Consider the following 15654-nt stretch of genomic DNA (forward strand, 5'->3'; position numbering starts at 1 on the left):
TTGACATTTTCTCTATGATTTGTATTTATTTATTTTACAGTTGTTAATGTGCAATTACCTTTGATAATGTTGGGTCACAGTTACAGGGCTTTCACAAAGTTATTGGCACTTGGAACACAGATAGAAATAGGATGAGCAGTACAGGATGTCCACTGGCGCTACAGGGTTACAGAGGGCAAGGAGCAGGGGCAAAGACATGGGCAGACCAATTACTGCACAGGTTGTGAAGAAGCGCCATTTCTGGGTAAATATATACCTCATGCTGCGAGTGCACAACAAACAATCTGATCTCTATGTGTGCGTCTATATATAATATACAGTATTTATCTATACAAGTGTATAATCATATTTATATATGTACTGTTTAGTGACAAAAGGTTCCCCATGCCGTGCCACACCTTATCTATTCAAGTGTGTAGGTCTACATGTTTTGTAAACACATGTTAAAAAGGTACTGAAATTGCAATGCGCTAAGAACGTACTGGAAAAAAAAGAAGCATGACATCATTCTATTCTGAAATGCACACAAAGTGTAACACAACCACACTATTGCAGATGAAACAGTGGGCAAGAGTGAAGTTATTTTTAGAGACCAGAGAACTTAACATTGACTGGTACAATATCTATAGTTATTCTACTCGAGGCTCATCAGGCGCAATATCACGACTGCGTCTAAGGACATTTCTGCATCTGTGCTGCTCTGCTGTGTTTTGACAGCAGACCAACATGGCACACATTAACATCAATTCTGATTTACTGATACTTCAGTCAGAGACTCAGAACGGAGTACAAGTCATTCAGTAGGTCACTGTGTAATAAGTTAAGTTGTTTCTCACTTTAAAAGCTTCTTTGTTGTTTTAATAAGCAACTTATTGTTTTTTGTTTTCTATTGGAAACTACATTTGTCTAAGGGTATCAATGGCAATTATACTCTGATTTTCCAAATACCTCTGTAAAGGACACAATCAATAACAGCCCTGTAATAATGGAACACAATTCAGACGATTTAACAGTAATTTGGCAATTGTCATACCTGGTATTTTCAGGCAGAAACGTATAAATAAGATATAATTGATTTTCATTGCTGAATTGAATGTATTATAGTGGATTTATTAAAAAAAACAACAACTTTAGTTTGATATTTTTGAAGTCTGAAATCACATGTTAAAATATTGTATAACATGTGATATCCCAGCAAACTACGCCCCTTTAATGCACTGACTTAAGTCGTGGCATCATTTATAACAATATCAGGGAAGAACATGAAGATGTAATCTGAGTTTAATTGTAAACTTGGCCAAGTTAAAAGCCAACCAAATGTACATATTATAATTTGGATGACCACCTAAAGCCGCTGCTTTGCCTCTCTTTGAAAACGCATGAATAAACTTGTGGAAGTGAAACATGACACCAGCTGCATGAAGGACAGGAAGCACAACAGTCTTCAAAGACACTGGAGAGGTATGTGGGGGAGGGGTGCTCATGTGGCATCAACAGTCAAATGTAGAGCTTGCTGAGGTTTTGTTGTCATTACCCTTTAAAGAATACTTACAAGGTACTGCATTTTTGTTCTGTCCATAAATCAACAGGTCAAACCATTTCAGTACACTCATAATAATTTGAATCAATAATGAAAATAGGCTGAGCTTCATCTATAATGTTCTTGCTTCAATAAGATTGACTCAACTGCCTTGAATAAGACATATCAATTTCTGCCCGTTTTTTTTTTTTTTTACACTGTATCCGCCTTCAGATAGTCAAACCTCGTAAGAAATGCCCCTCCAGAAGTAGGAAGTAATCAGTCTGTGAGAGCATTTCACACTTCTAAGTCACACCCGGACCATTTTCCCTTCTATCCATCTGCACAGGGAATGGTGAATCCCCTGCGCTAAACTCCTAAATAAAAAAGGTCAGTCGAGGAGCTTCTAGCAAACACTAACTTTCACAAAAAAATAGGTCAGTTTTTGACCTTTCATAATCAGATGCACCCAGTAACAGAAAGGAAGAACACTTGGGATTTAACTCAACAGTCATCTTGATTATTTACAGTAGGAATTTGTGTCACTTCGAAAGAAGAAACACATGCAGACATGGAAAAAAAAGAAGACAAATTCCACCTTAAGGGGTTCAATTGCTACACAATTCTCAAAGGTGCAGGTTCATTAAGGTGCAGAAACCTCCACTCCCATGGAAGGTGCAAAATCATGTTATGTCAAACTCTTAGAATAAAACCGTCAGCCATTTTTTATTTCCTTATTAGATACATGAATAAACTACATACTCAAAAGACACAGCTGCGCAAAAAGGCTCTCCTTTACCTTTAAGAACTGCTTTGTACACACATGGATAGTACCATAAAATCCATTTGCTTCAAGCAATATGGCCTCCTCATAACATTACTGCACCCACCAGCCGTCTGCTTATCCAATTAAAAGACACATTCCAATAGTCCATAACTATTTTCCTGTGGATTTTGCGGTTAATTTTTTTAACATTTCAGTACAAAGAAGAAACTAACGGATTTGTCAGATCAATATAACAGTTATATTTCTACCAATAATCTTTGAAATTGTGGGTCAATGCTTTATTGGAGGAGGCAAACATTGCAGGTTCACAACCTACCAAGAAATGGATATCATAGACAACAGTCAAGCCAGCTGAATCAGTCTTATTATTCCTTCTATGCTAGTGAACAGAAGATGAAATGCTTCAAATTTAGCAGTTCAACTGCTCATTCCATCACTCTGCACTTTCAAATTAAGATAAAAATAAATGGCTATGGTCTTGTGATAAGACTGCTTTATTAAACTCCTTTTTAATGCAAAAATAGCACTTTTCCATATTTGACAAGACCTCTTTCAATAGAACATGAAGATCGAGATTTTAAAACAATCCCTTTCACTCTCTTTGCTCACACCGTTCTAGGCATGGGCACTTGTATAAATATAGTTTGTCTTCTAAAAATATGACCATCTTTGATTACCTGTTGCCCTTTCAATTTTCATTACAATCATCTCAGAAAAAAGCTTTCCCCTTCACTCTGGATCTCTTTTTCGGTTCATAGACGGATAAACATGCTAACATTTTAGAAAACAGAGAAAGATGAGATACATTTCTATAAGACACAGTGAAACACTCAGGTGCAATTCTCTGGTCGAGAGAAAGATGATGTGGTGAAGAATAGTTGCAGGGTGGTGAGTGGAAGATGCGAGGGGAGGAAGAACAGGTAGTGTTACTGTTTTCTATTGTATCTATTTTAAATTAATTTTCCTAGGCTGGAATACAAGTTGTCAGGGTTGCATAGAATAAAATGCCACTGGCACTTAAATTCAGCACCTCAACTCCTAGCCTGTCTATCGAGCCATAGCTTCCTCCTCAGGCTACACTGGCAACTCACCCCATCACCTGCATTTAAGGGAATGTATTTAATATGTAACAGTGGATGCACTTACACACATTAAAAAGACAAGGGGAGGCAGAGGGCAGTTACGAGGAAACCCTCTCATTCTCTCCCTTTACTCGACTAACTCCATTTTACAGTCATAAAGCAAAAAAAATTAAGTTTTCATGTCCTGGTTACATCAGGGTAACAACAACTGTTGACCCTAGCAGTGTAGTATAGATAGTCAGATGTGAGAGATCAGCGTGGGCCAAAAAGTGTAGAGGCAAGCAGAACTGGGGAATACTGGTGTGTGTGTGTGTGTGTGTGTGTGTGTGTGTGTGTGTGTGTGTGTCACCAAATTTCAAACTTCCCCAAAGACAAAGTTCAAAATAACGGTCCTCCGTCCCCGCCCACACCTGGTAACGATTCACCTGAAGAGCCACCTGACTCCATGCCAGCACCGCCGGCAACCTCCAGAGAGGCGGGGTCGAAGGCTGGATCCGCCCCGAGGGTGTCGTCCTCAATCTTGACACCGTCAGGAAGGAAAGCAGTGTAGGCGTCGCTCTCTGCCATCAGCAGCTTCAGCTTGGGGATCCAGCTCTTACGGACGACACGCCTGGCGTTGGTGCACATGTCGGCCGCGATGGCGTTCATCTCGCTCTCTTTGAAGGTGGTGGCAAAGTTCTGGCAATAAACTGGGATGGAAAAAGTAAAGAAAAAAATGGCTAATTGTAGTTTATGCTGGGAACTACAACAACAACAACTCACAGCTAATGTCGTTACAGGAAGCTCAACAACAGAAACAGTAGTCAGGGGAAAGTACGTGGAACACACATTACCTGGTGAGTGTATATGTAAAATCAAAAATGATCTGAATGACATTAAAAGAGAGATCCTCTTGGCAGGAGTCCGAAAAATCTCTGATTTGTAAGTGGAAACTTCTAAATGAAGCTTCAGCGGAAGTTCAGTAGGGAAGACTCTCTTTACACTCTTCACATTCATTCATAATCTCTCAAGTCTCTTTCACTCTTTTGTGAGCATGCACTTTAAATGAGCCAACCAGATTCTGAACAGTTCCTTAAGCCAATCACATCGTTGCTGTCAAACTTTTAAAAATGTTTTCCTGTCTGCTGCTGTCAGTTGTCATTTCAGCTAAAATCGGATGCGACCCTCATCCACCTCAGTCGCCATCGCAGTCACGCTCCTCATTCATCATCGGACTGCAGCAACTCCCTTCATCATCGCCACCACCGGTGTCTGGACTCCAGTCGGGATTCCACCTTATCTGACCTCAGCATCACTACCCCTCGATGATGCTACATCAGGATCTATGCCAACCGCCAAAAACTTTACAGTATTCAAATTGTATGCATGTGTAATACATTATTATCAAATTCTAATGATTCTCCTGATTGACATGGAGCAGCGGATCTCTTACACATGTCCGACAGCCTCTCTCATTTCACTCAAAATCTGTCTGGAAATCTGTTTTTATCTTCACAAAGTGAACTCAGACTTCACTGAGCTATCAAGAGGAGGTACACAAGTTACCCCTTTCCATAAATGTCTGAGCACAGTATGACTTATGTACACGTACACATGTGAACATAGGTGGATGTTGCTACCTGGTGGTCACTGTGGGTTATTACCTAATGCTAATCACAGGGTACCATTTGCACTTTCATCCAAAAGTATCCAAAAAACAGGCACGTTTTACTTTTAAATTAACTTAAACAGCCAATCATTAAGTTCAGCAACAACATGCTTTACACTATGCATGTATGATTATGTAAAATATGAATGCATGTAGCAAATGTGGAAATAGTTTACATGCATGTGGGCAAACATCCACAGACAGAAAAGCATTGCTTACATTTGACCGCATGCAGAACTCTGTTGTCCAGGGGCTTCCGGCTCGGATCATTGGTGGATGAACGGATGCCTGTTCCACAGCTGTTGGCCAGAGTATTCCTGAGAAAACACAGAACAGATGCCAGAATTGTTCTTGTATCCCTCGACTGCCAGCCGATATAAACAATACATTAATCTCTATATTAAAACAAAGCTATGGCTTACTTTACATGAAACGCTCGCAGAAATAGACGCAGACAGTAGGAACAAACCTGTCAAAGAAGGCGGCCAGCAGCCTCCTAAGCAGCACCTTGTGTCTGGTCCCTGCGCTCACATGACAGTTCATTAGCTGGGCTCGAGATATAAACACAGAAGTACCTGCAAAGAATGCACATGCAATGAAAAACAAAGGAACCACCAAACAGCATCAGTACATATCACCATTTATTACTTATTTATTGTGTCGCGTTAAAACAGGCAAAGCGATTTTATGGTTCATATAAAGTAATGATGAAGGTCTTCACTTTGATTTACTGGCATTGATCATGTTTATCTAGTGGCAAGTCTGATTCATATTAAACATGGCAGCTGTCAGTTGGGAGTGAGGAGTCGGTCCTTTTTCTTCTGTTTCTCTTTGTTCTTCTACTTGCTCTCTCTCTGTGTCTCTCTCTCTCTCTCTTTGTGTACATACATGTGTCACAGGTTTCATATTGGGTATAATCTTTATATTATTATTTTATTAACACCAAGTCAAATGAGTAGTACTGCAACATGCTCTGCATACCAATGCTCAGTCTTTTGTGGACAGCTTCATCTGACTATGTGATTGCATAGTATCATATTTGCTCCTCTGAAACTCTGTTTTCATAAAGACTGGTTTCTTTACGTACACACAAACCATACCTGAGACTAACTCTAGTTTCTCCGCAGGGTCTCCTTCCTCGTACAGTTTGGGATGACAGCGGTTGCCGATCTGAGCAATGAGTTCCACGGGGAGACATGTGAGGTCTCGGCCTCGCATGCGACCCCGTGTCTCTGTGTGGTCTGGTAGAGCCTCAACACGCTCACCAGCTGCTGGAGAAAAACAAGGTTGCAGAATTAAAATAAAACCAAATCACTTCACACACAGAGAAAATAAAGTCAAATTACTATTAAAAGGGGTGCAAATACTACAGGGAATCTTAGTAGTGAAGGTTCCATCAAATATATAAGTGGGAGTAAACCTTAAACCACATGATACATATTCTCTGTCTTTCCGGCGCAACGATACGCACTCCTCGGTCTCGTGTCCATTACCTGCAGCTCCCATATTGAGCATGCTGTACATGGTGTACATGTTGCAGATTTGCCTGTACTGCTCTTCAGCACATTCATCTGTAACCTCTTCCTCTTCTTCATCGTCATGATAGCTGATCGGTGAGTCACTGGCGTAGGTGCTCAGGGTGCCGGGGCTGGCGCCCTCTGACATGCCGAGACCCGTAGCAGAGCTCCCGTTGGTGCCGGCATTGGCCGCCATGCCCACCAGGCTGGTGACATTGGCACCCATACCCATGGCCAGTCCGAGGGCTCCGGGGCTCTGAATGGCACTGCCCCGCACCGCCTCCTGGGAATAACGGGCTGCCTTCCTGGCACCGCCTCCTCCCCCTGAGCCGGTCCCGCTTCCATCTCGGCTGCTGCCACCCTCCCACAGCCGCTTGGCTACGGGAGTGCAGACCACCGAGTAAGGATTGGATGCTTCTGGCTGGCTCGAGGGCTGCTCCGTCTTCACTCGTGATACCAGAGGGAGCGGCGTCAGGCATGAGGCAGGCCGGCCTGTGCCGTTACTGGTCTGCGTCACGGGGCTCTGGGGCTCCGAAGGCGGGGCCTCCTCGGCGTGAAGGCCCTGTGAGTCGCAGCTTGGAGAGGAGACCTAGAAATGAATGTACATCAACTTTGTGTCAGCATACATGAACACACCAATGAACAGATCTGTGTTTGCTTGAAGGGTTTTGCCATGCGAAGGAGGGTCAGTCTGTTTGTCCGAGAGCTAGGCATCTCAAAAACCGTTGTCCAGATCCCCTGTATATTTTGTATGATTATTTGTGTTTTTTAATAAATTATTAAGTGCCCCCCTTTATTATCTAGAACCGTCGTCACACTATAACATCACTTCCGCCAGCACTTCACTTGGGATGCACCCATCCAACTTCTTCAGTCCTGGTACCTTTGCCTGGGTTTCGGTATCAAACAATCCCGAGGACTGATCTGACACCAGTGATTTATTATTAAGGTGTATTTCAAGAAGAGAAATACAGCTTGTGGAAGAGAGGGGATCATTACTTTATGTATACGGAAACATAAAGTAAACTTTGTAAAATAGTATAAATAATGTATAAATGTACAGAACTATTAGTTAATGAAATAACGGTATCCAATACCAAATTAGACTTTCAAAAAAATTAAATCAAACTAAAATACAAACCAATTCACACAAAAAGAACGAAATTAACACTAGACATACATTTTGTTAATATAGTTAATATAGAAAAAGTTTCAACTGAAAACTATTTCAGCCTTACCTTGAGGAAGAACTCAGTGCCCTTCTCCATGATCTGTTGTATCTGCAGGAAGCCGGCGGTATACATGAGCAAGAACTGGTCCCCCACCGTCATGCTGAGACGGCCTGTGTAGCAGAAAGATAAAATCTGCTGGAAGCTTTGGGGCTGCACAGCCGATGGGAGCTCCACTACGGTTGGGCTTGTCTCATTGCTGCTACCACCTCCACTATTGCTGTTGCTGAAAAGGTCCCGGAAATAAGAACTGCTCGCAGCCAGCACAGCTCGATGGGCCTGAAAAAGAGAAAAATATGGATATATAAATCGTCCCATCAGAATTTAGGAAACAATATTCGATGGCAGAATTTAGATTTTAGGTATGTACGCTTCTTTTCACTTCATGATTTAAAATCAAAAAAAGTTTCTTGCTATGAGGACACAGGAGACAAATGTACTGAATTGGCTGGAAATCATTCCAAGTTGACAAGACCCTAATTAAGTTTTAGTACCAAAACTAGACTTTGCCTAAAAATAAATAGTTTAATTACACTAGAGTATAAATTAAGGGATGCAACAACACACAAAAGATATTAACCATTGAGCAAGCATTTAATGCCAAGTATTGGTAAATGTAATCAATATTTAAGTATGGTTGTTTTATTCCCAACCATATATGTATTAATTTATTCAATAGGTCTTTAACATAACGTGAATCCTAAAATACTGATTTGATGTTCTCCCAAAGAAAACCACAATCGAAGTGACAGCTCTCTTAGTGTTGGGCTCATTTAGGGAGCTGAAACAAGATTACAGGGCGGACACGGTTAAGAAAATCTGCCAAGATAAGCGTGAGGAATGGCATCCAGCTGTGACTCAGGGCAATGCAATTGGGGGCAATCTAGCCCTTTGTCTTTCCAGACAAAGTAGGAAATGACATGCAATTGAAGCGGTCCAGTTGTCATTCCAAGTGAAGACTACAACGGGTGATTGAACTTATCGCCAAACCTTCAGCTGGGTAGGAACAATTCAGTAAAACCTTCTTTTAAAAAATCGTACTGAGATGAAAATCTGCTCTGTGTGAAAGTGTATCATCAGTCCAAGTTGGACTACCCAGTTACAAAGTTACACAAAAAAAGTCACACATTACAAAAGTTACCATGACCGCCACCTGTTTTCAGACAGTCCAAACAACACTTCTTTTGAAGTACATTGGCATTCCATCCTCCACACAGCCAGGCTGCCATGGAGCCACCGGACTAATTGTTTACACCCAAGCCTTAGCTTCTCTAAATTTAGCCTGGACTTTCAACACCAGTGTAATTTCCATTTAAAAACAATAATTCCTCGCTGTCCCGTCAGTACCTTGAAGGCATGGCCCTTAACCACCACGGAGACATCGCAGTAGAGGCCCTGCAGCCTCTGCTCATTCAGACACTCTAAGACATTGTTGCCAAAGTTTGGGATCGCCATCTGGAGGGTCTGGGCCATGGTGCGCCGACGCACACCACCAAAGGGTCTAGTTGGGGGCAAAAGAAAAACAGAAAGAATTGAAAAGTGTGAGCAGGAAAGAGAGAAACAACACATTCACAATTAGCGACACCCTATGTATACGTTATAAACCGTGGTTATTAAACATAGATTCAGTTTCACTTGGAAGGATCAGGCGGTTGCTGTTTATATCTCGAGTCAGCACATGCAGGTCATACACATTACTGCTCAACAGGGTTTCAATTTTAGTGTTTACACTGCTTTATGGCCATCGGCAGGGTCATGTTTCCAGGTGGGATAAGCTGAGCATGCCATTCACAACAATGACAAACACTGCTTTATCCTGTGCTGTGTCTTTTGTGTAAGAAGCAGGAGGCACTGCAAGGAGGAGGTGTAATGTAACATGGCTGTGTTAAGAAGGAGAGCTCGCGGAGAACGGACCTAAAACAAAACAGGTGAGGAATGTCAGACCCTTACATTAATAGACACAATAAAACGTCTGACAGTTTTTCACTCGGACAAAGTGATACCAAACATACACTAAATCCAAAGTAAGTTGACTTTTATTGTTACTATTACTACAAGGCCAAATTATTCACTATGAAACACCTCTATTCCAGAGAAGAAAAAGTCCCAAATAAGCATTCTTTCCCTTGGCACATTCAACTGACATAGACCACAAATATTTCTTCACACAGTCCTACTGGAGGTTTTTGGCAGGCTCCAGGAGGTTAATATTTAAAAACAAAGTTTTGGTGAAGCTTCCAGGGATATTCTACGTTGCATTAATCCTATACGTCACTTTAGCCTTGCAGTAGTTGTTATTGCCAGGAGCAGTCTCAGTAAAAGCCTTTTTTTATTTTCTGTCCTCTATGAGCTATAAAACCATGTGTCCTTAGATAACTGGGCCAAGGGCTGTTATTCTATGTGCCTAAACAAACTCCACATAGCATGTTTCCCTTCACTTTTCTAAAAAGTCAAAGGCAAACATACCCCCTTGCCCTGCACCATCACGTAGATTCCTATATTATGAATGTCAATATTTAATTAAAGTGTACCAAAGATTGCTCTGCTGAGGATATGCACACTGTGAACAGACTATGGCACAGCTGGATTATGTGAGATCAAGCTTTGTATTCAGTGTCAGGATATGTAAAGACACAAGACATTTTCTTTTATGTTTCAGAATTTGTATACATGACCTCATTCTAGACAATAGCATGGGGATGATTCTACCCTTCAGTTAAGGGATTCACATGTATAAGCATAATTTGACCTCTGTACCCACATGCACCATATTACCTCCACAATCACAGCTAAGACAACGGATCCATTGATAAGCCCACTTGGTGGCATTTCATTGGCCATAAACCTTTACTTAAAGCAACCGGCCGTAAAGGTTCTCACAGATATACACAGATGAGTGTACAGGCCTAAATGAAGGTGCTTTTCTCACGAATGCTTTACCACTTCAGAATGTTGCATGGCTACAAGCTGCATGCACTCACACACACACACACACACAAAACACAGACACACATGACAATACATACCAAACAAAAGCAATCTCTGAAACTGCGAGAACAAACTGATTGAAGGCCACCCTGTAAGAGGCATACAACCAACTTTGGTGTGACTGACTGATGAGGGCTGGAGTGAGCCGCCCCATCATATCCAAAGCCTTTCATTTGGGACCTCGCCAAGCTCCAGGGTAAAGAGAAATGCTCTCTTTGTCTCTGTCTCACTCAAGCTCCATCTCCCTCATACTAAAACACAGATGCGCACACACAAACTCAAACAAACCCACAAAAGGCACACTGAGTCACACACAGACATTAGACAATACTGCTTGTTTACAGTTTGGCGAGCCGCAGTAAGCACACATGCGTGCACATAAAGACACACAAACACAGGGCTGAGAGCAGGGTGTGTTTGCACAGTTTGCCCTGACAGTGAGAGAGAATGTGACTGTGTGTGTGTGTGTGTGTGTGTGTGTGTGTGTGTGTGTGTGTGTGTGTGTGTGTGTGTGTGTGTATGCACCAAGGAGGGGCAGTGAGGCCTGCAGAGATGAGAGGGAGCATCTCAGGTCCTTATTCCATTAAATATATAGAGCGCAGCAATGTGAACGAATGAAATTCACCCAAACTCACCCTGTGGCTTATTCCAACCAGCCTGGTGGGGAAAGTAGGTCATACATACTCACAACATACTTAAGATCTTAGACTTTTCATGGTAAGCTTGAAGAATGTTTTGCCCACATTCAACGGGCTTATGTTATGTTATGGTTGGACGGCTGTCAACATATTTCAGAACTTATACTGTCTGAATACTTTCCAGTTGATCCAGTTTCACCTTTGAAAGCAGCATGGGCTCTGACACTGCTGTGTGGACGATTAATGTGGAGTCATTGGTGCAGCTGGCACACAATGCATCCACTCTATAGGCATTTCCTGGTTCCCATGTGCCCATGCCTGCAAATCAAGACATGTGTACTAGGCCCGATTCGTGGTTATTCTTATATAACCTGAGGAGGGGAAGGGGGCAGCACAGACATCATGAGCTTCAAAACTTCTGAACTTCCATGTGCTGTGCCTGTGTAACCGTATGAGTGTGCCCGACTAAAAATGCTGGCTGTGTAAAGACATGTGTCCACGGGGGGAAGGATGCCGGGTAATGGGGAACAGATAAGGAGCTCGTTAACACACCGCGCCGTGTGCCAGTCTACACGCCGGGAGTGCTCCACTGTCTGCTGGCACCGGAGCCGCGGGGGTGGAAGTGGGGGGGGGGCGACACACAATGGCAGCAAGCCTCGGTGATACCCGGGTGAGGGCGACGGCGTGTTCCCGTTTACGTGCCGTCAAATGACATTCAAGTATATCAATCTAAATGCCCCCCAGCGGACTCAGCGGTGCCCATAAGTCCCCCTCTCCACTTGGGGCTGGCAGCGTTGACATGTTTGATACCACCTCCCATCCGCAGCAGGCCTATAGAGGTGGCTAATGGCTAAGCTAACACTACTGTTAAATATTTTGGGTTCGCCCCGGCGCACCATCCACCTCATGCATACTCAGCTCAGCTGCACAATGTCAAGCATTTCCGCGAGAGTCCGCACTCAAATGTATAAACAAGACACTTACTGCCTGTGCGGACGAGGGAGCTGCGCTGCGACGCCGGTTGTCAAGCCCAAATGTTGCTTATTTAAATATTTTGGTGATGGGGGAAATCGCTCCCCCTGCCATTCTCCATTCTACCGACATCAACAGGTCATCCCAGGACACGCAGCAGCTGAGGGCGAGCCAGACGGAACCAGTGCGGCACGGAGCGGGGGGGTGGGAGCACAACAAGGCACAGTTCTTTACAAACGGCGCTCGCAAGTGTTGCCCGTGCCAAAAAAAACCAAAAAAAAAAAACGGACTGCCATCGCGTTTCTGCATATTTGAGAGAGGGAGGCTACATTAAAGTATAAAATGAAACTATAAATTGTGCCACTCCAAGTTGATGACGAGGTGCATTTATTTCACCGTTTGAAAAAAAAAAAAAGTTTAGGACCGTGCCAACCTCGACCCTTCCCAGAGCCAATTTATCCCAAACTTTAATTGTCCCGTATCTACTGGACCGTTCCTCATCAACCCAAATCCGCGGCGCTAACTGAGGACACCGGCATAGACCCTTCTCCCCTCCGCCTTCCCTCCCTCCCCCTCTCCCTTCCTTCCGCCACCGTCGCCGCCGCCGGTGAATCCTCGGATGACCCCGGCAGGTCGCCTCACACAACGGCAGGCAAGACACTCACCCCCGCGCCGGGATGTTGATGCAGACTCAGAGCGTCGGTTCAAAGGAGGAGACACGCAGCGCTCTCTCTCCCCGCTGTTCCTTGCTCCGGGCAGCCATTCAGTGCGAGCGAAGCGCCGATAGCAGAGCCATTGAGGGCGGTACAGTATCCCAGGGGATTGCGGAACACAGAGCCACTGATCGCACGGAGCAGAAGAGGAGGAAAGACGAGCATGACGCGCTCGTCATTCAATCGCATGGTCGTTTCGAGCGCTGCCTCGATTTGGGGGAGAACGATCCCACGGCGTGGACTGTTTGCGCATTGGCACAGCAGTCTGGAAGGGGAAACCATCTCCCGCCTCTCTCTCCGCATATAAAGCGATAGAATTGGGAAAAGTAGGCCGTGCATGTGCCTTTACCTGTTTAACTTGGGTGAACTAGGCGCGTGCATATCAATAGTAGGGATAAAGCCGCGCCCTTGTTGCCTATAAACCAGTGAAACCTTATAGCAAAAATACAGGGTGCTATGACACCAGGCAATTATACCTGCAGGTACCTGTGTTCAACTGATACAGCCTATAGTTATAGCTATAACTATGTATATATCTCTGCTTCACCATGCTATTCAAAAATACCTTTCTATGCCTTCTCCGTTTAGTGCATATAGGCCCATGCATTTATTGTGAAGCTGCTGCCATAACATATATACCATATGTCGACAGCATTATATACAATTGCAGGATTAATTTCGTGAATAAGTGCACGGCCATGTCTGGAGGTTATGTAATATGTTAAGATGACTTTCTTTGAGCAGAATGAACCAGAAAAAACAAACCTTGGTGACAATAAATAGTCATGTGAAAATACATTTGCCACTGGAAACTGTTACTATATGTGATGCCACATTTCATTTTCTTGGGCTTATGTCACAGAACCCAACATCTCAAACTGCAGTTTGAAGTTGGGGTGCATGTATTCACTTGATTGCTTCTCCCATCCATATGTCTCTATCGCTGTCTGTTATAATGTGTATCTATTCAGTGGTCAACTGGCGATTCAACTCACACAACTCTTAATCTAGAGAAAATATGCTTTCATGATTCACAGTGGTTTGCCCTCCTTGTTTTAAAATAATGCACATGTTAATTAATGTGAAAGTATGAACAACAAATAACTAAAGTGTCATCTCATGGTATCATCCATTGAAGTCACAGCGTGTTCTGGTTTTGCATATAGACTGCATCTCATGTGTGCCCGGTGCAGAAGGAAGCCTTCCCAGTACTAGGATTCAAGCGGATACAAGCATGATCAAAAGTTAAACGTCCTTTACCCTTTACTGTGTCACATCAAAGGCATCACTGATGGAGCTCACTTGTTTTTAGAGGCCACAAGTTGAATGGAAATTCCCTAAATAATCAAGTGTGAAAAGTGATCCTATCGGGTAGGTCCAACTGCTATCCAATGGGCATTTGTTCACAGCAGACTCCAACTTATCATAAAAGGAAATTAACAGATGTTACTTACAATAATGGCAATAGCTTTGTTCTTTTTAAGCACCTGATTAAGTCATTGGGCTGCATTAAATACACATTTAATAAATATATATTTTTTAAAGAGCATAGAACACACAAGTTGTTCAGTGTGGTATACATGTTCAGTTTGGTCATAAAGACAGTTTATGTTTAATGTGCGGTATAACGTAATGTATATTTTGAATACAGTGTTTCCCTTTCCATCTTCCACTGGAACAGGAAATTGTTCTCAACCCCACCCTTTCTTGTCCACAGTCCACGCAGGTGAATGACGTCCAACAGGTACTGACTTGCCCAGTACGTTATTTAGATGAGGTTAAAGTATAAAGAAACAATAACCTACAAGAGGCCGTGGTTTACATGGATTTTATTTTTAGCTTATCGTTGGAAATTCCGCCGTTCGGGCTGTTCATTGAGGGAGTTAGTCACTTCTGTCCCCGTTTTACTGTTGAGTTTCAATTTCAAATTGACGCTGTAGTTATTTCCCGGTGGTCACGTGTTTAAGCTGGTGTTTTTTGGTGTTTTTTGCAGTGACTCTACTGTACTGTGTTTTATTCCCGCTAAGCAGCCATCATTCATTTGGTCATTCACACGTGTGCTTCAACTGTGACGTGTAAAGATGTCTCATGTAAATAAGGCCTATTGGTGATGTTGAATTGTATCAAAAATGATTAGTAGAATATTGCCACCTGCTGGAAGTGTTTATAACGAAAATACAAATTACTTGCATTATAATTACACATGCTACTTTTGATTTGTTCCAACAGGGATTTCAATATTTATTGAGAAGCAGCTACACTTGATATCTAAACAGGCCCTCATATACACTATACTCGCTGGTTGCTCGACAATGACGACACCATAGAATCAAACTACCAGTGCAGTGTTTGTGTTGTGGTTTACTGGTTGAAACTGCCCGCCTGCATACACGTGGGGGGATAGGACACCGCTTATTGCATTGCCTACATACCCAATGGGCAATCTAAACGTCATGTCGGTCATACAATTCTTTACAGTTCTGAAACTTTGCTTCAGAGGTTTTCAAAGCCCATGTCGCTGGCATCTCAACATATTAGGATTAATTCAATGGCAGCTTGTA

The 15654-nt window shown here is 42.9% G+C and overlaps 1 protein-coding gene across 3 annotated transcripts; it reads right to left on the reverse strand.

Annotated features, from left to right (window-relative positions):
• On the reverse strand, positions 1-13305 carry nacc1a (nucleus accumbens associated 1, BEN and BTB (POZ) domain containing a). 3 transcript variants are annotated; one of them, XM_068579017.1, is made up of 8 exons: positions 13046-13305; positions 9130-9283; positions 7792-8061; positions 6530-7142; positions 6137-6307; positions 5506-5611; positions 5256-5353; positions 1-4077 (listed from the first exon to the last, which is right to left on the reverse strand). In XM_068579017.1, the coding sequence occupies exons 2-8, from the start codon at positions 9253-9255 to the stop codon at positions 3767-3769; spliced, it is 1695 nt and encodes a 564-aa protein (XP_068435118.1). In that variant the 5' UTR covers positions 9256-9283; positions 13046-13305; the 3' UTR covers positions 1-3766. The 3 variants fall into 3 exon arrangements, with proteins under 3 accessions (XP_068435118.1, XP_068435119.1, XP_068435117.1); XM_068579018.1 differs by lacking the exon at positions 13046-13305 and adding an exon at positions 12393-12899 and having other exon boundaries at positions 6137-6304; XM_068579016.1 differs by lacking the exon at positions 13046-13305 and adding an exon at positions 12393-12899.
• Positions 13306-15654: the final 2349 nt, after the last annotated feature.

The sequence above is a fragment of the Clinocottus analis genome, unplaced genomic scaffold (assembly GCF_023055335.1).
Source record: "Clinocottus analis isolate CAN_PGR_092001 unplaced genomic scaffold, fCliAna1.0.p SCAF_16, whole genome shotgun sequence".
NCBI classification, from domain to species: Eukaryota; Metazoa; Chordata; class Actinopteri; order Perciformes; family Cottidae; genus Clinocottus; species Clinocottus analis.

Coding starts and splice junctions, on each gene's coding strand:
- nacc1a (XM_068579017.1), bottom strand. CDS start 9,255: ATGGCCCAGACCCTCCAGATGGCGATCCCAAACTTTGGCAACAATGTC. Junction 5,612..6,136: donor GAAACTAGAGTTAGTCTCAG/GTATGGTTTGTG, acceptor CATTCTTTGCAG/GTACTTCTGTGTTTATATCT. Junction 5,354..5,505: donor CTGGCCGCCTTCTTTGACAG/GTTTGTTCCTAC, acceptor GTGTTTTCTCAG/GAATACTCTGGCCAACAGCT.